The sequence below is a fragment of the Bombus pascuorum genome, chromosome 12 (assembly GCF_905332965.1).
Source record: "Bombus pascuorum chromosome 12, iyBomPasc1.1, whole genome shotgun sequence".
Classification (NCBI taxonomy): Eukaryota; Metazoa; Arthropoda; class Insecta; order Hymenoptera; family Apidae; genus Bombus; species Bombus pascuorum.
Window position 1 is genome coordinate 6383090 of NC_083499.1, and position 23185 is coordinate 6406274.

The window sequence follows — 23185 nt, forward strand, 5'->3', positions numbered from 1 at the left end:
AAATATAATATCGGAATAACGTTATTACACAATATATAACATGTAATTATTACGTATAACATTGTACGATAATTATTTCAATACTTCGCTGTAATAATCTTCGTATCGTACCCGATTTCTTCGACGATAGCGAGAATACGACTTGCTACGAATAAAACCAAATCTAATTAAAAGTAATTTTCAACAAACCATCGACTGATGACCGATATTTGACTGCACATCCCGCTAGCTACTTCCATAAATTTGTTTAGTCCAACAAGATGCATAAATAATCGTTCTGAATCCAAGCGAAATCTCATTGAAAGCAACCGTATTGGGTTACAATCAACCCTCGCTAGAAATCTCCAAGGAAGCCACGATCAAAACAAAAGGGGAAATAAGCATAACAGGAAGCAGTCTGTCCCGCAGGAATCGATCTTCCCCCGGAACGAGTGTTAGCGACGCGAGTGGAAGGCGAGTGGAAGGCAAGTGTAAGGCGAATCGAAGGCGAATCGAAGGCGTCGATATCGTGCAGCTTGCCAGGAACAGCCTGTAGAATCGCGTAGCGAGCCTGTAGCAAGGTGAGCGTGGAGAATTCTCCGGCTGGCCGGAGAGGAGGAATGAAAGGTAAGCGAGGCAACAACGCCAGCACCGGCAAGGAGGAGGTAGATCCCGCTCACCGGTGCACTTCACCTCCGGCCTCGGCACGGATCGCGACCGAACCGACCAGCAACAAACCAGTGAACCGAGTGAACCGAACCGCGCGTACCTCGTTTGTGTTGTTACCCTCTTCGAGCTGCAACAACTCGTAAAAACGCTTTGACCGTTTACTATCGCGCTAAATAAAGTCGTCTACTTGTCGATAATTCGTGAACGAAAAAGAAGAAAGGACAGTCCATCGTTTGGCTTTTAAAAGGCTTGCTGTCTTTGTGCGTTTGTTCGAGTTTTGTTTCGTTTACCTACGGTTTGATCGTGTGACAGCCTGTGAGTGCACGGTTGGTGTTTCAGCAGCGTTTCCGAGGAACCGTGACAGAAGAATGCGGTAGGATGCGTATCCAGGAAAGATGTTTTCTGCGCGCGATCGCAGGACTTTGCCTGATAGGCGGGGTCGTCGCGTTGTCGTCGGCTGCTGACGTCGAGACATCGATTCAAACCACCACTGGTGAGTTTTGGCTGATTTTCCCTATCGCTGTATTTTTCCTCCGCGATTCGTCGCGCGCTTTCTTGTCGATCTGCGCCGGAGTCTCGATTCGCCTCGCGCTTTTTCCCGCGACGCTCGTATCTTTGCCAGGTAAAACGCGCGCCGCGTTTCACACTTCGATAGGAAAAATCTCGAGTGTTTTCTAGCAAGCATTCGATAGTAGATCGTTGGTGAACGTGAAAATATAGAAATGTTTGGCCGATCTAATGGAATCGAGCAAGTAATTGACCTAATAAAAAGAGGCGATAAGCAAAAGGTCGTTACGTAACGGAACATCGACACCCTGAAAGCAGACGTGAAACGCAACCATAAGAGAGCATCGCCACGAAGCGACCGATCGTCGTGATCGTAACGGTATACCGCGTGAAACTGGCGAAAAATTCTATCACGTCCTCGTTCAAGAACTGATGTCATCCTCGCGAATAAAATCGTAAAAAGAAGCAGATACGCGATAGCTCTACGAAGAAGCTGCTTTTGCTCGAACGTGTTTTCCCAAAAGGGAAAACAGATTTCGCCGATGATGGAGGAAGATCGGTTCGAGAAATCGCCTGACGTCCAGGTCGCCCACTAACACGAATATCGACCGATACGCGATTGCTGTCGATGGAAATCGCGCGACATCGTCTCGGTTCCACATCCGGGACTTCTACTCGGTTAAGGACTCATTTCGATACCGATCTGCTAGCGAATAATCGATTAAATTCGTTGCTCGAATTCGTTGCGCTATCCGCTGGGGTAAGATTGACATCGACATTGCGAAACGTAAAACCGGTTGGCATTTCTCTCTAACAAGTACAGAATATTTAAATAAATCGAAAAATGGCTCCACAAAGTTTCAGAAGTCAGAGCTAGTCGGTATCGCATCTACAACTCCTGGCCATCGAATTAAAAACGCATGATGCACAGATTACTGTCAGGTAAATAAGAAATTCTACTTGGCTCTTCAAATTCTCATCGAACATGTAGCGATTATTTGATTTACCACTCGCGACTCTCACGTTGATAAATGTTGCTGTTGGACAGTTTGCTCGCGCCTCTTTTAATTTTGTTAGAAGAACGAAGAATACGAAAGTTTCGCGTGGCAGTAACTCGATGATCGGAAACTGTACGTCGTGTCAACCTAAACCGATCGATCGACGAATATTAAAAGCCACAAAGAATTGAAATTGCAATTACAACGAAGCGACTGAAAGTGGCGCGTCTAAGTCGATTCAATGGCGGCACGTGTTCCTCGTGGCAGTCCTGTGGGTCGATCGAGAAGGTAAACAGACTCGTGGTAATGTATAGTACGAGGAGCAGAGACTCGAGACGCGTTAACGGTAGTGTTGAATCCAGTTGGCAAACTGGTCGACACGTATTCGTGTCCACGAACGGCCTTGAAAAAAATAAAGTCGAGTGGATCGACAGCGGCGCGCGAGGAAAGGCGAGAACCCACGGTCAAATTAGAAACAGCGGAAAGTCTCCGAAAATCATTTCGACGATGACGGACAGCGTCGATCGCTGGATCTCGCGTTACGGTGAACCGAAATCGGACGAATTCCGAAGAATTTCGTTTCGTGTTTCTTCCTAACGAACAAAACTCACAGGCTTCGAAGCTGTTGATTTTCCAAGTTATCGTTCTCTCGATCGCCAACGGAGATGCCTGTCGCGCATACGAATGGAACAGCTGAAGCAGTGGGCAGGTAAACGTGATTCAACCGAGCTCTTCGGCCGAAAATAGTTTCGTCAACAGCCAAGCGCGGTGACTAACTACGGTCACGGGTTTAACCTGTTAGCCAAAGAGGACCAGTTAGCTCGTTGTTCGAATCGTCGATCTGTTTGACGTAACAATTTCTTTATTTATAGACCTGCTGTCTTTGAATGCGTCGTACCTTTCCATTAAAAACATATTATATCATGCTTTCATTCCCAATCCAATTTCAATTAATTTGTCTTTATTCGATCTTGATTCTGTAATTACAAATGTTTCGGAACAAGTTGTTCAAGGACTACTCGACTAACAGATTGATAACGAGAGCGAACAAAATGTCCTCTAGTCTCGTTAATTTCGACTCGCTTGCTAGATCTCGTCAGACCCGATCCGATCAGAATGGAATTTCGTGTAACCACCTTTCTCCCAAGTCCTCTTCCCGTCGTCTCTCTTTCTTCGTCCACCAAATCCTGCGTCTTTTTTCTACGTGCCTCAACACGGCTTCTGACTGCCTGTGATCGCACAATGTACGAGATTATTGAGGAAACAATGAACGACGAATTTCACGCGGTATCTGGGTTATCCCGATGCAGCGAGCGACGATTGTTCATTCAAGTCGAAGATTTCGCACCTAACAACGGAGGAGCGTTGATTAAGTAATTTATTATAGAACAGAAACACGGAAGAATTCGGATGTTAACGCGTGCAAACAGATTCTTAATACGTTGATTATCTAACGTTAAAGTTATCGAGATACTTGGTTGATTAAGGGCATAGAGACAAAAATGCACGTGTGTGATCTAAATTACGCCCACAACCGCACTCGTCCTGACCGGTAAAGCGAGAACGGAAGATTTTTAATTGCATGCCGAACTAGGTAATCGCAGAAGCTTGTCCTTCGGTTCGGTTGGAAAGGCGTGCGAGAGGATTCGAGCACGTAGATGCACGTTGCACCATCTTGGAAAAGTTCCCCGGCCAGTAAAACGTCTCCTCTAGCGGGGAGAGGCTAATTAAACGACGATTACGCCTCTATGATACGTATAATCTTTTTCAATTCGCGTAACGCCAACGACTTTCTATTTCATGTTCCGCGGTTGGTCCCACGCGAGAATCGTTCCCATTTCACGCGTTCGCGTGTGTAACGATCGAACGAAACGATCTGGTTTGTACACATCTCTTCGATCACTGTCGTTCGCAACGCTGACCGTTTTACTCGATTACTTTGTATCGAGAAACGCGTAACCCGATTAGATCGACGAAGAATCAAACGTGCTTCGTTCTACGCTTTTTTCTTTCTTCTTTCTTTTTTTCCGATACCGTTACACGGTCTAGGAACCGATCTGTATTAATTTCTGCGTGAACGCGATCTGCTACGTCGACCGCCGTTCACGCTTGACACCTGAGCAATAATTCTTCCCACGAAATAATCCTAACTTCACCAGCTGCCTACTGGAGAAAGGAACGTATCGGTGTGTCTGGTCAAACGGTCAAACACGACGCTATAACGGGTGCAACGGTGGAAAGTATCGTTAGGAAATATTCGCGTTCAGCTTCGTCTTCGCTGAAGCGACGATTCTTTCCTAAATCTTCCCAGACATTAAACTTAGAGAAACATTTTGTCTACGTTGAAGCAACATTCGGCAACTTTTTCAAGTGTTGAAGTGGTCATCACTTCTAAGAAAACTCTACATCTGGTCTTTAGTTTTCTCAAGTACTGAAGCCATCGACAGCGTATCGACAAAAGACTGCGTCGAAGGCAGACCATAAACAGTACAAGGCAACGTTGGCTTCAGGGCTTTTCAGTCATAGGGCAACACTGCTAGCGTACGAATCTGGACCAGTTCAATTATATTCCGATTTGTATTTACACTTCAGTATTAAAATATATTTTCTACCTTACAATTTAGACATATTTACAACATACATCTAATGACCGCAACATCAAGAAACAGCAAGAGCAACGAAAAGTTGCTCGATATTGTTTCGGTGGAGGCTTTGCGATTCGGAATACGATGTGCTCCGCAAACATCGGCTAATCGCTAGCACATTCATATCGACGTAATGTTACATGGATCGCAATAAAAGTCGTACGCGTGTAAAACATGCCACGAAGAAAAGGAACGAGTATTAGGATAAAGTTACTGCACAGCAGACTAACGAGCTTCTCCAAAGTCTCGTAAGCGGTCGCTGTACTTGGCGAAGTAACCTGGTTAACGGTACTATAAATATGCGAGTGAACGTATTCCCTCCTCCTTTATATTCTTAACGCGAGCTTAGTCCCCTTGATATCTTTGTTACGGCAAAATACCTCGCGACGTTATCCCCCGGTCGTCCGCATAACCTGTTCACCGGTGCTCGAAAAACAATGACCGGGATAGGTTGATAGAAGGCGGACGAACTTCCCGGATCGTTTCAAATATTTTTCTTCCTCATCGAGATGCGAAAATCTCGCCGACTATGCGCAAGAACGATCGTTGTTCCTCGTAATTGCAATAATTAAGTCCGAATCGTAGCGCTTCCCGCCCCATTGTTCCCTGGTTAACGACTTTCACTTAATGGTCGCTGGACACTGATGCCCCGTGGGGCACGTTAATTAAGTTAACGCAGTGCACCGTCGCTCTATTTGCCCAAAGCGTTCGATTTTCCAACCTGTTCGCCCAACTTTCCCCCGAACAACTTTCTTGCCCTATTCTCGACCACGCGAGAACAATGAGACAGGACAAGTGCTGCTCAAGGGAAAAAGTAAACCGATAGAAACTGTCGTCCCATAACCAACGACCGTCTCGTGACTCTCTCCTCGTGCGTTCGCGATTCCTTCCAACGACGCATCGCGTGAACCACGGAGGTAAAGATCGTTCGCTCTTCTATGCAAACACGTCGGTTCTTGGGTGAACGAATCTAACAGAGAAGCCAGTGGACGATTACTCAAGTTCCTCTCACGCGAGCGTCCGTATTATACGCTGCTCGTGTAAAAGATAGCTGTGAAAAACGCGAGGTGTCTGTATCTGTGATTAACATAGCCTCTGAATAGACTTAGACTCCGTTTCTGTACTGTCCGTGTCCTGTCAGACACGTTTCAGTTGACACGATCCCTGTATTTCATTTTCGAACTTGTGCGTGATAAATCGCATCGATTTTCATTTGAACCTCGTTGACGCAATTAAATCGTTATCATAAAATACCCAGTTACATATCTTAAAAGCCACAAGGACGCATTACAGATATTTATTTAATTAGGCGCGTGAGATAACGCAGCTGTCATCAAATTGATAAAAACGTGTTTCTAACGGAAACCTGGCTAACCGGCGCTTGGTGACTTCGATGCCCGGGTAAGAACGATCGTTCGAACATAGATCGGTTTTTCAATTTCGCAATCCCTGTTTAATGGAAAACGCAGCTTCTTAGGGAGACGGATGCGAGTTTCTACTTCTGAAAGAATTCTAAATGAATTAGAAAAACGAAAATAGGTTACGGTCGGCGATGACGTCGTGTAGAGAAAAAGTATTCTGTGGAGAAGGACAGTCTGCGTAAGAACGATCAACGAGAGATGCGTAATTTGCGATTAGACGTGTAAAAGTTTCAAAATATAGTAAAAATGATTATATACTCTCAAAGGAGACGCCAAGCGGGCTTGCCAAACTGATTGCATCACAAAACACTTGCGCTCGATCCTATTATTCAACCTTTGCGATTATTCGTCGTGCTAACAGGAAGGGCGGGGCATCTCGAAGCAACGGAGTGAAAGCACTGTACGATGCAAACCTATGTAGAAGGAAAGACGTTCCTCTGTTTCTTTTTTTTAAGCTAATTCCCCTTTTTGGTTAACAGAAGTTAGTACGATTTTGGTAATTTCCTTCGAACGCGGAACAGCGAAAAATGTAATTGGATATTTACTCGATGAATCGCTTTCGAGTTCCAATAGCGTGAAAAGTAATTGAGGCTACAGATAATACCGACAGTTTGATGTTTCTAATTGGGGAAGAATTTTTTTTGTAGAAAAAGCCGAGATTTTTCTGGAGAAATTTAGAAATTCCATAGTAGCTGAGACGAGTTAATTTCGCTTGCTTTCTACGTTCGATAATAAAAGAAAAATAAGATATCAACAAAATAATAAAACATCTTGGAGCAGTATGGTTGAGGCTATCATCAAGTATAAGCGATGACAAAAGTTACTTTCTAACTTCTTTCGACCATAAATTTGATAAAATTTGTCAAAGTAACAACGCAAAATCCAATTGAAGTTCAAGTAGATACGATCATTTGTTTCATTCTTAGAGAAAGACATCCATTGAATATATGTATATGTATAAACACATGGACACACGATCGACTTTATGATTCTTCGTCCAGAACTCGACCCTCAACTGCTTTCGAACTAATTCTTTCTTTACTAGTTTAAACAGTTGTCCGAGGAACAGCTTAGAAAGTAGCCGAGGAAATTTAATAGCCTTACCAAAAGTCTTCCATCTCGAAATTACTACCGAGTAGAACAGCTATGCGATTCCTTTAATAGAAGCCTATGCTCTTAGAAAGTTTATTTAATAAAGTATTTCAACGTGTCTCGGGTGAACATGCATAAAGAATTACATACACGTGTGTCTAAGCAGTTGCTTTATCTTAGCAGATCGCACGAAAGGAAAAGACTTTGCTTCTCTACAAAAATCGTTGAACAAAAAGGGCGAGTAACATAAGCAAAACTAAAGTCTCATCGCGAACTTCTATGGATCCTCTTTCGACGACTTTCAGGCATAACTAAATAAATAACACGCCAACTGCGAATTCCGTGTCGATGACAATACGATTTGCCTTTCGCATTCCGGTATCGTGATTTCTTCAATTACTTCCTCGAGATTGAAACCATTAGTTGTGCACGAGTGTCGACATTTGCGCGAGATTCGATACCAGCAGAAAAAGAAAACATAGACAATGGGTACGATCGAACGCAACGCAGATCATCCAGATTGCGAAACTCTGAAATACTGGCGAGATACAATTCGTTCAAGCAATATAGTTTCTTACGTATTCCAGTAAATATATAGTTTATAATTTATATATATAGTTTAATATACACAACAATAATAATAATGGTAATACATGTAGTACAGATAATGTAGAGTGTAACTGGAAGGACTTTGAGTTCCATTGTCTCGTACCGATAAGGATAGAAATCGACAAAATTTCTCTTTACGATCCAGGCTATGAGAATTGGAGGGTAAATTGCTTTAATTTCTGGGAGAAAAATTCCGGCTAGATTTATCTGTCGTTTAGAATATCGTACCACACCTGTCCCAATGTACGAATTCCTTCTCAAGGCGTAGCTACCGCCTTTGAAATGCCACCAACCCAGCCTCCTGTTTTTCATACACCTTAGAGTTACACTAAATGCAACGCGAAATCTAAAAGTGGCATTTTTTCCGCGACATTCCGGCAAGACAGGTTCTAGGATAGGTATGCTAGCGAGCAAAAATCCGGCAATCGAACGCGCGCCTCTTAAATCGGCCGGTGACTTTGACCACTGCGATATCGATTACGCCTCTTGAAACAATCCACGACGAAAAGAATAATATCAGTTTGAGTTTTGCTACAGTGAACGATAGATTTGACGAGATCTCGACAGGTGTGAAAGATCCAAATCGTCGATATCATTACAATTACTCAATCGTGGAAAGTGAAATATTAAAAATAATTTGAAAGAGATCGCTGATGGTGAAAATTTACGTTTCCTCGGTCGTAGGCGGCGCGGTCGACGAACCGTGGAATCGATTAATTGCGCGTCGATCAACTGGAGCACAAAAGCAAGCACAAGGATCGTAAACCGCTCGCTGCAATGGAATATCTCGGCCTGCAGCAAGTGATAAACTCGATAATGACGCAACAAGGGATCGACGACCTCGATCTGAATCTGTTTCTACATTTTTTATCGAATTAAATCTTTAGTTTCCGGTGGATTTAACTGCACTACGCCTCTTCTCATTCGTTTTTAATTAAATCGTAATTTTCTACATAATTTTCTTCTAATCTCGAGAACAGTTTATGGAAGAATCTTAGGAGCATGAAATTATCAGAAGGTTATCGATACGCGTAATTTCTCATTTCAATTACACCGGTAAGCAATTCCTCGAGACATTAAAAGTCCTTTCCCCGGTTGAAACTGAAACGAGGATGAAACATGGGAAGTTCGAGAATTGCGACGCGTTTAAGATATTAAAAATAAGAATCGAAGAATCTTTTAGTTCGCTGAAAACGTTAAAGCGGCATCGATCGAGAGGCGAGGGAGCAGCCAGCGTTCACCGAGTCGCGTGCAGAACGTAAAAGTCGTCTGGAAAAGTCCGACGAGTTGGCAAGTGAAATGCAACGTACGAAGCAAAACCACGGCCGAGCAAGTAGCGCGTGCAGACCTCCGTTTATTCGAAAACACTTTTGCCACTGTGCACATGATTGACAGAGTCCCATCTTCCCATGAAATTCTATCCTCGAATTTTCTCTTATGAATTATTCTCTAGCGTTTCTCTCTCCAGCGATGATTAATAACGAGAATTAGAAGAATTTATAGAAGAGTCCGAGACTGGAACTAGAAGCAATATAAGAAGAACGTGTCGAACTTAAAGAAACAAACCTCTGTCTATATCGTTACGTTTGCAAGGAGGGATGAAAATTTGATTTCTACCGAAAGGTATTCATTAACGACTCATCGGTCGTTAAAAAAGGAAAAAGAAGTGGACCGACGAAACGTGATGTATGGAACGAAATAATGATCGTGCAGCGAGTAGCAAGTAGGATAGAATACCGTATGGTCAAAGGCACGCTCGGTGACCGACTATTTTAACTTCCCCCTTTCCCCTCGTCTTTTTACCTTCTGGCTGTTCCATCCAGTTTCGTTTCCCTTCTTTTTTTTCCAATCTTTTTCTTCGTTTCCCACAGAGAACACTCGTAAATAGACTATGGATATTTATGCACTTATGGAATATTAAAAGACATAAGAACGCACGTAGGTCTATGTAGAACGCGCGTAACGTGCAGAAATTACTTGAAATTACTTGCAAAGTACTTGGTGATATTTAGCAGGACGAAACGAATCTCTATTTGATTTTCATTTCTTTAGTTATCCATTTCTGGGATATTTAAAGGAGTTTAAAATTTATCCGAGTTAAAGTATTCGTTATGACACTTGGTTGGGTAGAATAATATTCTATCTTGGTTCCACTTCGTTGTTCATAAATATATAAAATTACATAAACATGTGGAATCTAATTATAATTGATAAACGCACGAGATTGCATAAAAATCCACATTCTGCTCATGAAATATGAAGGAGTGAAGTTGCTGCCTCGTGTTTCTACCAATTAGTCGTTTTCAAACTCGAAATACTTTTAATTTCTCTTTTTCCTGGAAGTCTACTTTATACGTAGAAGAGATAAGTTTTTCGTAGAGTGTTTCGCAAAGAAACGAGTACGTTTTACAGAGATTTCTTTTCTGGTCTCAATCGGCTAAACTTTCTTACATTCCGTGCAATTTGAACTTTGCTCGAGAAAAATTCAAACGCTCTCCTCTCCTCTTCCACCGGCATTGCGTCTGTTTTGACCTAGGCTACGCTAATGGCTGTTCTTCTACGGACAAGCAGCGCGGTTCAAGGTCTTCGGAAGGAACGACAGAAGCTGCTCCAGGAGTTTCTTTGCTCGTTGGATTATGATCGCGAGGGTTCCGTGAACGCAAAACCGGAACGAAATTCGCGCCGTGACTGCGAACAGAGGATACCTCGAGCGTTAACGCGATTAGCCAGCACGAAATTGAAACCACCAACACCTCATTTACGATGATAAACATGTCGAGACGCTGGCAAATATACCTGATAACGACATTACTCTTGACGAGACACTGACCAATTTACCTAACTTCGGTAGCTACGTTTCACGACTTTAAAGACGAGATCAGTCAGAAATAATTCAACAGGAAAGCATACAGGAAGAAAAATACGAACAAAGATTGTAGATGGAGCGTTTTCTTCTTCAAGTTCAATTACGTAATCGCGTTTAAGAAAGTCGAGCGCGCGGTTAACAATTAAACGCGGTCGAACGCTTCGTTCTTGGCTTGGGTTCACGGACGACGCGCGACTTCCGGCAACGAGGAAGCCGAGTGAAGATCCTCTTAATGCGCGATGAGTAATTCCGCGTTCCACGGCCAGCTTTCTTGTCCCGCGGCCTCATCGGGGTCGAAACCGAATCGTTCCTCGCAAACGGAAGCAGATTTCTCGATAATAACGTCCAAACCAGCTGTTCTCCATTTTCATTGGATGGTAGAACGTTCTTGAAGCGATCTTCCGTTATGTTCGAAGAGGTATGCCGACCTAAATCTCGTGAGAATCAAACGATTATCTGTTAGGAGAAAAGTAAAACGTAAAAGTTTGTCGAAGGCATTGGTAAAATCTGCTTTAAGTACTGTGTGAAGAAGGACGAAAGACTATGATGTATTAATTTATTCGTTCGAACGAGAAACAACGCGTTTGGCATATATTTACGTATTTGAAACGAATCACGATTACCAAAAGTTAGGGGAATACGTATACCGTAACTCTTCGGCCACAGTTCTCTTCGAATGATGCAACAACATTCATCGAGTGATCGGTTCTGAAGTATCGTTGCACTGGACGTCCTTGGGCGCAGTGGATCTTTTTCATCCGAGAAACAGGATTTTTCAAGCAATGCAGCGTCAGTGTTCGATCATCGTGCGATTAAATTAAGCGTTAATAATTAGACCAGATTGTATTAGAAACTACAAAATATACTCTCGAAAATAATCTCGCGGCTATGATCTTGAATTGAAACACTTGGTGCAGGATGCAGTTAGATCGTTTTGAGCACACGCAACACGAGCTTCCAAAGGTTTGGAAACCTTGTGGACGTGGACGTTTCCTCCTTTCTTCTCGAAGAAGCTTTTTATAAAAAATGACAGGCTAAAGATCGCAGCAATGTAAGTCAAAGGGTGACAGTTTGAATTTAATCACGTGTCTTAACTATTAAAATGATCGTTTCTTTGGTTTCCTCGTTAATTCAGTTAAGACTCGCGATACGTTTCCACGACTCGAGAAAACGTGGCTTTTATAACAATAGAAACAGAGTTGTACATATATTTAGCAGAAAATTAATGTACAACGTGAAAAGCTATTTTTAAACATACAAGGTGGAACATTTTAATGGAAACATCTGAATAATCGTATGAAGAGACTCCAGAGGACAAAATTGTACTGCTTGCTGGAACAAGTATGGTGAAATTTTTTTTAGTGGAACATAACATATCTTCTTTAAACCTTCTCACTCTGTGCAGGGAAAAATTTTATGGGAAGAGCAGCAGGTAACGAAAGGAACGCGGCGCGAAGGGTGCTGGGTCCTCCTTTGGGCTAGCGTCGATGCATATGCATGCGTCCGGGCGGAAAGGAGACCATCACCTACTTACGCGTAAAATCGTTACACGCTGTGTTCGAAGCGACCGGCCACCGACGTCAGGTGGATCCCGATGACGAGCAGTGGCCTCGTGTGAACCGGTCGCACCGTTACGGTTCCCCATTCATGCGATAAAAGTCATGGCCTGGTCCGACTTTCGATAGGAACCGACCAATCGACGCGTCTTCCCACTCTCAACCGGTCGAAACATCCGCTTTTAAAGTGTCCATCGTGAAGATTCCTCGACGAACTAAGAATCCGAAGAAACAATGGTCGTTCCGTCTGAATCGAATCTTGCAAAGTTGGAAAATTCGCGACGCCGTACACGTCTGCGACCTAAATGCGAAACCTCTGACGATCTAAACGATCGACGCGGTCGATTCGCAGAAACGGCTCGCGATACTGTTACGTTACTTTTGCGCGGTTCGACCGATCGTTGCAGGACAAGAACTCGATCTCGACCGCGGCTAAATCGGCGAAAGAAACGGTGGATGGGAACGACGAGATCGGCCAGCTTGTTTGACGTAACAGCGCATCCCGTGCGCGTTTTCAGCCCCGGATGGAAAGTTTCTGCCTCGTCATAATATCGCTGATGAATCTATGCCGTTGCGAAACATCCATGAAAACGGCGATTCTCCGCTTCTCTCTTCTCGCGATTCTTCTAATAGCATTCGGATACATCTGTTAGGAAATGCGATACCTCGAGCGTTCGAACCTGTCGTTCAGGTTTCTGTCACCGTCAGCTTCGACCCTGCTGCGTTCATTTTTAACGTAAGCGTAAATTCTTTTTAATCACGAAAAGTAGCTCAAATTTAAGCGAAATATGGGACGGTTGTCTTTAGTATCCGTGATTTTCTAATATTTTGTGAAATATCTTCTTAAATATAATTTTATCTAATTTTCTTGATAACTTAATTATTAAAGATCTTTCTCGTTTACTAAGAAGATCAGAATTCTAGAATCGCAGCAGAGTTAAGATAAGGAAGCGAAAACGCTTGAAAGTGTCATAAATTCGACTCACCTCGATACCGCGTTTGTAATTTAGGAGGTCGATGATTTCGCGACTATAGGAGACGCGTTTTTTTTTTTTGTAAAATCGCTCGTGCGTTAAATAATCCTCTGTCTGTGGTGTATTGACTTTTAAAAATCTTTATGACGAAATGATGGAAGCGTAACGCGTAGTCGATGAGCATAGATAAAAAGAAGGAACGACGAGGTTCTTTGGATGAACGCGGCATAGTTGCAAAACAAACGTATGTTGCGCCGTCTCTTCTCTTTGATCTGCTGCAATGTAACATTCTTACGCGATTGTGTACGTCGAGTGTTTCATAGAGTCCAGTTAAGTAATCCTAGTCTCGGGAAGTTCGGTACGCCCTGTATATAATGATAATTGTAATAATAATAGTAGTACAGAGTTCGTTATGCTGAGATGGATAGCACAGAAGATACATGTCAGTGAGGAGAAAGTAACGCGAGCGTGTAATGGACGAGGTCGATATAAATCGCTGTTACAAAACGCGCTACGGAGCTGCTCGATTATTTCGAATCTTAAAACGCAACGGTTCGATTCGATGAGTATCGGTACGTTCGACAGCCAAACTGATATTCCAATGCTGTGTGCTTATTTAGAATAAAAAAAGAACGTATGAAAGGAAATTTGGATAACGTGCCACGAGATATAATCGAAGTCACAATTGTAACGACGATATAAATTACAACTTGTTGGTCTGTAACTGATTACCGAACGATAACGAATTTAATCTTGTACTTAACGACAGATCATTTCTGAATCCTAAACGTCGAACCATGCGATATGTCTCGATCTCGGTGATCGAATATTCGGTATCTGGGTTATCCAGAAAATTATTCATTATCGGGCAATTCTCGGATAACGATGGACGATCGTAGAACACAATGCCTGAAGTATAAAAAGAGGAGTCACTGATTTTTTAATAGAGTAAAGGAAATAAAGTAAAATTAAACAAATTCCACAATTGGAACTATGAATTTATCGAAATACAAATTGTAATTACCAGAACTCGGCCATTGTGAACGATGTTCTTAAAATTGATTTAGAACGTATTTAATAAGGAACATTTGTCGAACTTTCAGGCGCCGTTATCGAGGAGATACCAGGAGTAGAACCGCTACGCGGTGACGCAAGGAATGAAACGATCGACCGCAAATCGGAGTACCCGAGCAAAGAACAGGACTCCAAGACCACCATCGAGCCTAAGAAGAAACCGATTGACTTCAAGGTCAAAACCGAGCAAAAATACCAGAAAAACTTCAAGGACGATGAATTAAAACGCGGCGAAAGCAACGACGCCGCGACCACCGTGACGACGATGCCGATGTCGTCATCATCGTCGTCGTCGTCGTCGATATCGGTCGAAGAATCGACCACGAGATCGATGGAAACCGTGGCAGCCACGATACCCTTACTATTTCGTGGCGTGCCTATCGTAACTGCAACGAACTTCTCGATACCGATCGAATCGTCGACCAGCGACTATCCCTCGTCCACAGAGAGTAGCACGGAAAGCGTTCACGCAGTGGAGGAGACGACAGCAGCTAGAGGAAGAGCTTTGAATATGTCGGCGCCAGAACCGACCAATTCCTTGCACTCGAACATCACCGATCTGAGTGATGTTAGCATGGACGACGATGACAAGGAAGTCGAAGGTGAGAAAACTGTAGGACGTGTCTTCCCTTCCGCGTACAACGATCGATTTGATAAATTAAAATGCACAGAAGAACGACAATCGTAAACATTATTTCTCCAAATTTCCCTTCAGATTTACAACTATTTATGTCGTTTCCTTGTGACAAATAAATTCATGAAACTAAGATGTCTTTCCTTGAGACGTCGAGTACCAAGTAGGTAGCTGGATAATGTAAAATTGATAACTTCGCAAAGAATCTTGACTTGATCGACTTAGTTTTTGGTTAAATTAGAAGTTCATTGTCCAGCGTTTTCCAAACAACGAAAGAAACGAATGTTGATGTTTCACGCAGGCGGCGAATACGTAGCATCTCACAACGAGACAGCCATAAATATCTCCTCGACTTTATTACCAACGGTGAACGTGTGCGTGGAAGGAAACCGAACGTACACCATCGGAGAGAAGATCGTTAGAGGTTGCGAGGAAAAGTGCGTGTGCGGTGAAAATGGCGTAGCCGTAGACTGCAAGCCGCTTTGCTCCTCGCCGTACGTTCGAGCGAACCGTGGAATCGAGGATCCGCTGTGTCAAGAGAAGATCGTGAACGAGGAAGCTTGCTGCGCCATTTTGGTCTGTGCCGCCGATTCAGGTGAGTTCGATATATTAAAATGTCAGGCATCATCTTTTTTTATCGAATCTTACGTTCTTGTCGTACAGCGCCCGAACCGGAAGAAACATGCGTCTTTGGGAACAAAACGATAATGAGGGGTCAACGAGTGGAAGATGGCTGTTCCAAGGTCTGCATCTGCGAAGCGGGAGGCAATTTGAAGTGCCAGCAAAGATGTCCTCCGAACGACACGATTTCGGTGACGAATCAACACGATCGTTGCGTCGTGCTCACCGACCCAAGGTACGGGGAATCGTTCCCGATTTCTCTACAGTTTGCTCTGGAATTTGTGGTTCGAAGTTGAGAAGCGTTCTCGTCGAACCAACTTTCCTGGAACTTTTCGTCGCCTGTTGTCGCCATATGTTTCCTCAGCCAACAGATATCAACTCGTAGAAATACTCTGTTCTCGGTAAAGCGACAGTGCGTTTCGATTTCAATGCGATATTTGTTCCTGGTAACTAGCTGCGAAACAGTCAACAAATTGTACGATTTGGAGGAACGTTTGCTTCTGTCGTGTGTTTCTTAATTTTCTTTGATCTTTACAAACCTTCGTTACTGATGACAAGCGAAGAAGAAACACGGAGAAACGTTGGACAACAAGCAGCCAATCTTTTCGAAAAACATGGAACATTAACAAAACGTTGCTCGTTGTTGCTTCGGTGAAAACGTATGATAGTTTTGCATGTTCGTTCGCTCTGTTAGCTTTCGTTGTCCTGTATTTTAGAGACGCGTGTTGCACGATCACTCTCTGCGACGTTACCTTGGGCGATCACGAGATCAAACCGGAAAGCTCGACCGACTTGGCCGTAAACCTTACAGACGTGAAGGTACTGAACTCGACGGCGATCAAGCTGAAGTTGTCGGCTAAGAATCCGCAGGATGTGACCGTGGAGATATCCGACAACAATCACGTGTGGAGGCAGCAGAAGCCTGACAAAGGTGAGAATATACGGACTAGCCTTAAGAACGTAATTGTCGTAATAGATGATACGGTATTGTAAAAATGAGAAAATACGTGAACGTAGAGGGTATCATATCGAATCTGGATCCCGCACACTCGTACTACGTGCGAGTAACGGATGGAACTCGAACTGGTCCAGCGCTGCAGGTCTTTCTTCCCGCGGAAGTGATCAAGACGAATATCTCGGACAAGATGACAGACAAGAGTTCCTGTAGTCACATGGGGAAAACGTACAAGATGGGTGCAGAATGGTACGACGAATGTATCTCGTTCTGCACTTGCACCGAAGGAGGTAAAACCGAGTGTTTGACGATCGAGTGTCCCACGGACTTTGGGCTCGACGTTCTAGACCCTCACTGTTTGGACTGGGAGACGGTGCCGCCGAATTTCGTCCCGAAACCTCCTCACTGCTGTCCTCAGGTAAGTCTCGGATCGTCTGAAATTCATTTAAGTTCGTTATATTTCGCTGAGAGGCCAAGATCCGAACGAAAAAGTTTCGCGATGCAACGTCAATGGATTTTGTACAAGAAATATCTGAGAAAACTTGATCTTTTCTAAGACGTCAACGTACTCAAACGCGAACGATACGCGTGTGCATAATAACACGAAGGATTGCTGAATCGACGATGTTCATGATCGTAGGAAGTGCGATGCAGAAATAATGGCTCGTGCAATTACGAGGGCAACACGTACGACAATTGGAGCGAGCTGCCGGCAAACGTAACCGGATGCGAGAAGCGATGTTACTGCGAGATGGGAAACGTGTCCTGTCAGGCGGCTTGTCCACCGGTCCCGGCTCTACCACCTGCTACTTTACCTTGTCCATCTTATCAGGCCGCGTTAATGCATCTACCCGGTGACGAATGTTGCTTGGAGTGGACCTGCAGTCATCCATCCAACCAGTCGCCAGGTAAATCCGCGCTTGCGTGACGGAAAACATGAAAATAGTCAAAGAAACGAGCTGACAAAGCGACCGTTTCCGTGGGCCGCATTAACGACCGGAAGATCGTTCAAGCAAACCTGTGCGTTGATCTTCCTCGTTAAATAGCAGGTATACAGGATGTTCTAAATCGAGAAAATTATTGGATTAAATAAGAAATTATTGGACTGCGGATTTTTATATCCACTGGCTCGTGAAAGATTATGCGAAATTTACAAAATTCACAGAATGCTTGCAATGTGCAAAAGAATATTCGATACAATTTTTAAGAGGTATAACTGATCTGTATTTAAGTCCTATTTCTTGACTTAAAAATGTATCCATATTTGCATAAAAATCCGTTATTGTTTAATTAATGATCCAAGTTATCGGATAGAGTAATCGAAAATGGGACAACCTGTATATCTGTCTGATGTAATTTTGTAAAGTAGAAATTTGTTTGATCGGTACTGTAAATCGTTGATATTCGATTCCTTGGTGGCGGTGATATCAACGTACGCGTTAGTGGCATCGAGGAGATTGCTATCACCAAGAGGAGACGTTAGATTGGTTATGGGTAGAGGGTGAACGCTTATCCGCCATGCGGACCTGACTGGAACTCTCCAGTGCAAATGTGACGTGTATGTACATACACCCGAATATATCCTCACGTCTCGCACTTTCCATCGTTCAACGACGAAGACTTTCAATTTAACGAAACACTGTACATTCTCCCTTTCATCTCATGTTCTTTCGTATTCGTTACAGTTGCTATTCCGTCTCAGTAAACTTTAGCTTCGGTATGTATCGCCTTTCGTAGATCTCTCCTTTTACACTTAACGTAAGAAAAATATCCCAAAACCCCGTAAAAGATACAATGAACGAAAAGAATCTTTACAGTGACGATCGAAGCAGGAAGGAGAAACTGTAAATGCATGCTTTGTACGGCTACGCTTGTACATACTCGGACCTCTCGCTGTAAATATGCATGAAGAATTCGGACGGCTGGTCGACACTGTACGATTCGACGACCACCTCTGTGACAATCGACTTTATTACTCATTGCAGGAACGAACGCGACGCCCGCGTTTCCCGGCCCCTTAGCCACAGACGCGTTCAATCGGCAAACGATCGACGATAACAAAAGACCGATTAACAAGTCGGATTCGGCTGGGCTCGGCCACCAACTGGATCCAGCGACTTCCTCCTTGTGGGAAGATTCGAAAGACGTTCACGCGAACACAGACACCACCACTCATGGACTCTTCCACTACCCCATGGATCCTGGACACCCAACCGTACCATACAACGGACCATACAGTCCCGATTACAAGCCTACGCATCCTACCATAGAGAACGTGTTCCATTTACCCTCTCATACCGAAAAACCTTCGACGCCAACTGAACGTCTCAAAGAAAAGGTCATCAAGACTAAGTCGGACGCAAAGAAACCGGTCGAGCCAATCTCGAAACCGCATAAAGACGACTATTTCCCTGGCCCGTTGGCACCGGATAAATTCTTGGACAAGGCTGGATCCTCGATGGGCGCCAACATGAACGCAAACGTAAACGCGAATGGAAACGAGAATCATCAATTCATCCCTGGGCCTGTGAATCCCAACAAGCTACCACCGGTGCAAAAGGTTCCCTATGCGACGGATCAACCGCAGTTCGTCCCGTTGAACCCACAGCAAGAAATGGGGCCAGGATTCACGATCGCGACCGCCAACAACGGTCAGGGTGTTCCACAGGATGGTTTTAACGCGCAACTAGACAATTCTGCCGCGGTTGGTCCACCTTACAGAGGCTCGACGCTCAACGCTCCGGATAACGTCGACCCGAATGTGATCGTTCCGGTAAATCCAAAGAAGAAAGCTTCCGCCAGCGACAAGCCTCCGGTAGGATTGGGTGGTCGACCGAAACAGGGCCAACGAAATCAAGATCAGGAGATTCTTCCTGAGGAACTGTATCATCTGATCAACCTTCAACATCCAGGCCTCGTTCAATTGGAACACGCTCCGCCTGAGGGTCATCCCGGCTTGTACGATATCCATCAACAGATATCTAGTCAGAAACACACGTCCAACAATCAAATACAGCCTGGATACTTTGTCCCAGCTAACGGACCAAAGAAACCCGCTAAGCCGCATATTTACACACAGAAGAACGAAAACGGTCAGACGACCTATCACATACACACGTCAGACATACCGAATTCTCCCCAGCAGATCGAGGAACTCTTAGCTCATATCGGGCAACACGATCCCAATCCTGGACCGTTCCAACATTATCCCGGACAGCCAGCCATACCCCATAACGTGGCGAGTGGCGCAACCGCCACTCTGCCGCTTCACATTGACGCTCATATACCGCATTCAGGACTCACGCACTTGAATCATCCGTTCGCAGCACAAACGCCCAACCAGTCAGGTTCGTCCCTGTTCAGCAACAATCTTTTATGGAATTCGTGAACGATTCGTCTTTTTCTTCCATTAACTTTCGTTTCTTCGTTGTTCCACGTGGTCTCGAGTCCCTATAAATATTCGAGGAAACTAAAAACCAACTTGATGAACGCGTTCGAAGGTTTCTGATAATCTCTGAACGAGTCATGAGAGACTTTTACGACGACAAAACTGATTTTTTGTGATATTATTAATTTATCGCTCGAGTTATTCGTGCTACTTGGAAATCGTCAGGCCTATGCAACGATGTTTCAATGTGATTGAAATAACTACCTTTGTTCGTAAAATCTAGGTATGGAGCACAACGTGCCAGCGGGTTTTCCATTGCCTGGTGCCATTCCTGGATTCCCTGTTGCGTCCTCCTCGGACGAGGTCACCGTGCAGGTCCTCGAGGCTCTCGACGAGAACACCGTTCGACTCGTTTTCACGGTGCCGCAGGTTCTAGTTGGACTTCATGGACGCGTCGAGCTGCGATACACCAATGATAAAACGTACTTTATATCAGTATTAAAATTAATCGAAGATTATGCAGAAATTAGAGAAATAAGAAATATTCCTATAAACGTAGGTTATTGCGAGCTTTATTAAAAAGTTAGTAATTGATAAAAATACGATATACGAGAGGTTAATATAGGTTATAAAATAGGTTTACAATCGACATAATCATTTGCTACTGGCACTCGATTTCTGTCGGTATAAAATTAGCAATAAAAACTTTATTATCTTACGAAGCTCATATCAATTTTACTTCGTCTCGATTGTCTTCGTATCAATCAACACTTGGTATCAATTCACCACTCGACATCGACGTATGTTGTGCACACAAAAAAATCTAATGGCATAAAATTAGAGACGATATTATTCCGTATTTATATCGTAACTTTTTAGTAGAGTCTTAAATGACCTATGTTATAACATTCTTTGCTTCACTATACTTACAGTATACACAGACAAAGTTTAGTTGTTAAACCCTGCGATATTCTAAATATATACGTATATATACATCCTATATAATATATATGTACTTTCCCTTTCTATCGCACAGGAATTTCGATGTATCCACCTGGAAGTCCCAAGTATTCGCGCCACCAAACGACCTGATCGCAACTCCGCAGCTCGAGTTCGAGCTGGGCGATTTGAAGCCTTCTACTGAATACAAAGTGAAGATTACGGTGAAACTGAAGGATTTGGCCAACAGTCCTACCAGCAAAATCTACAGCGTGAGAACGCTGGAGAAACGTATGGAAGCGACCACGCTGCCGCCTCAAATACCGATTGACGCTGAGCTCCATGTCACAGAGACAAATTCCACGTGGATCAACGTGATGTGGAGGAAATTCACGGAATACGAGTCACAATTTATCGACGGCGTTCAGTTAAGATACAAAGAGAACGACGCCAAGGTTTACGCCGGAACACCATTGATCCACAGAGCGGTGAGGAATTACGTGATCGAGAATCTTCGGCCATCGACCGCCTACGAGATCGGAATCCTCTTCGTTCCATTCCCAGGACAATTAACAGAGCTGGTCAACGAGAAAACAGTAAGTATTTATAAAATAAATCGTTAAATAAATTTACGAAATAAAAGGTTGAAGTTAATAATAATTGTCATAATAATTGCTATAAGGTTAGTTTCATAAGCGTCAAATTCACCGCTGTAAATTCTCTTTTAATATTATCGCCCTGTAATAATAACATCGTAATATTCCTCTGGAAGATTGAAGTGACTACCTCGATGGAACCGAATCCATACTCGTTCGACGTGAAAGTGGAGATCAAGACAATCAAGTCGACAGGTGTGGAAGTAACTTGGACCGGAGTACCTTATCCGGAAGACAAGTACGTGAATATTTATCGAGCGATTTATCAAAGTGACAGTGGCAAGGAAGACACAAGCACGTTCAAGATCGCCAAGAGCGACTTGCATCCGAAAACGGTGATCAGCGATCTTAAACCGGGTACCAGGTATCGTTTGTGGCTCGAAGTTTACCTGACAAACGGAAGAATAAAAAAGAGCAACGTGCAAGATTTCGTCACTAAACCCGGTGTACTTTTGCCGGCCACGGTATCGCAACAAGGTACACGTATAATTAAAAAATTAAATAAAACTGGAAATAACAGTGATTCTAATGTAAAACTGAACGTTCCGATTTTTCAGCGGGGAAACTTGCATCGTTGCCCCTTCACGAGGGCGATTATTACGGGCCTTTGGTAGTGGTAGCTATCGTCGCATCTCTCGCTATCCTATCGACCCTGATCCTCTTAATGATGCTCATGAAAAGGAGAACTAGCAGTAAGGCTGACATATCTTCCCGTAAAAGCACGTCGGCGTACGACAATCCTTCCTACAAGGTAGAATTACAACAAGAGACTATGGGTAATTCACTCTCATTGTTTTAATACAATAATCGTGGACAGTTTTACTGTCATTCGTAGCATTCGTCATCCGTGCGTTCTAATGCCAATTGCCGACAAGCAATCAAGCTTTTATAAATTTCCAGACCTGTGAAGACGTCGTTACGATATCGAACGGTAGGAACAAAAACACGGACCACGAAATGGCCACCATCAACAGCAACGTCAAAGAAACCGTTTAAGGTTCTATAATTTATTATGTTTTATTTATTTATATGTTCGTTCGGTTTTTCCGGCATCGTCGAAGGTGGCTCTCGATTGAAAGAAACGATCGATATAATAAAAGTTGGAGTACGAAGAACGAACATCACCAAGTACCTACGATGATTAAAAATAATATACGTATACTTGTACGTATACTCGTGTACGTATTTTGAAGTTCTGATAAAAGGAAAGTTACAACTCCTTCATCGCACCGATCATTTAACATGATTCGATCAGTAGAATTGCGCACGTTGTATTAAAATTTGTACATAGCGGGGTCAAGTATCATTTTGATATGATAAGATAGCGATTTAAGAAAAAGTGAAAATATCGTTTAGATAGCTACGAAAACAAAGTCAATTTGTTTTGTAATATTTTCCTATATATACATTACCGATTGAAAAATATACTTTCTACGTATTTAATATAAACACTTAAGTCGTAATTTCGTTGGGTTCCAACGATCAAACCGCGTCTTGTACAGTCTACATTTATATTGTTAGAGATCTATATAATAAATAAGGTGTACTATGTCGTATAGAAATGTTAAAACGTTAAATGAATAAAACTGTTTGTAAACTATG

General features: G+C 43.3%; 1 protein-coding gene and 1 long non-coding RNA gene across 2 annotated transcripts; one reads left to right on the forward strand and one right to left on the reverse strand.

Moving 5' to 3' along the window:
• The first annotated feature begins 243 nt into the window (after positions 1-243).
• Positions 244-22647, forward strand: LOC132912759 (putative epidermal cell surface receptor). Its single transcript, XM_060970453.1, has 13 exons — positions 244-1141; positions 14420-14992; positions 15326-15619; positions 15688-15880; positions 16362-16576; positions 16663-17018; positions 17241-17508; positions 18586-19947; positions 20272-20470; positions 21025-21523; positions 21700-22060; positions 22141-22359; positions 22484-22647. The coding sequence occupies exons 1-13, from the start codon at positions 1027-1029 to the stop codon at positions 22489-22491; spliced, it is 4662 nt and encodes a 1553-aa protein (XP_060826436.1). The 5' UTR covers positions 244-1026; the 3' UTR covers positions 22492-22647.
• Positions 7631-20366, reverse strand: LOC132912847 (uncharacterized). Its single transcript, XR_009659286.1, has 3 exons — positions 20253-20366; positions 19908-20050; positions 7631-7841 (listed from the first exon to the last, which is right to left on the reverse strand). It is a non-coding gene; the product is annotated as an uncharacterized LOC132912847 (long non-coding RNA).
• Positions 22648-23185: the final 538 nt, after the last annotated feature.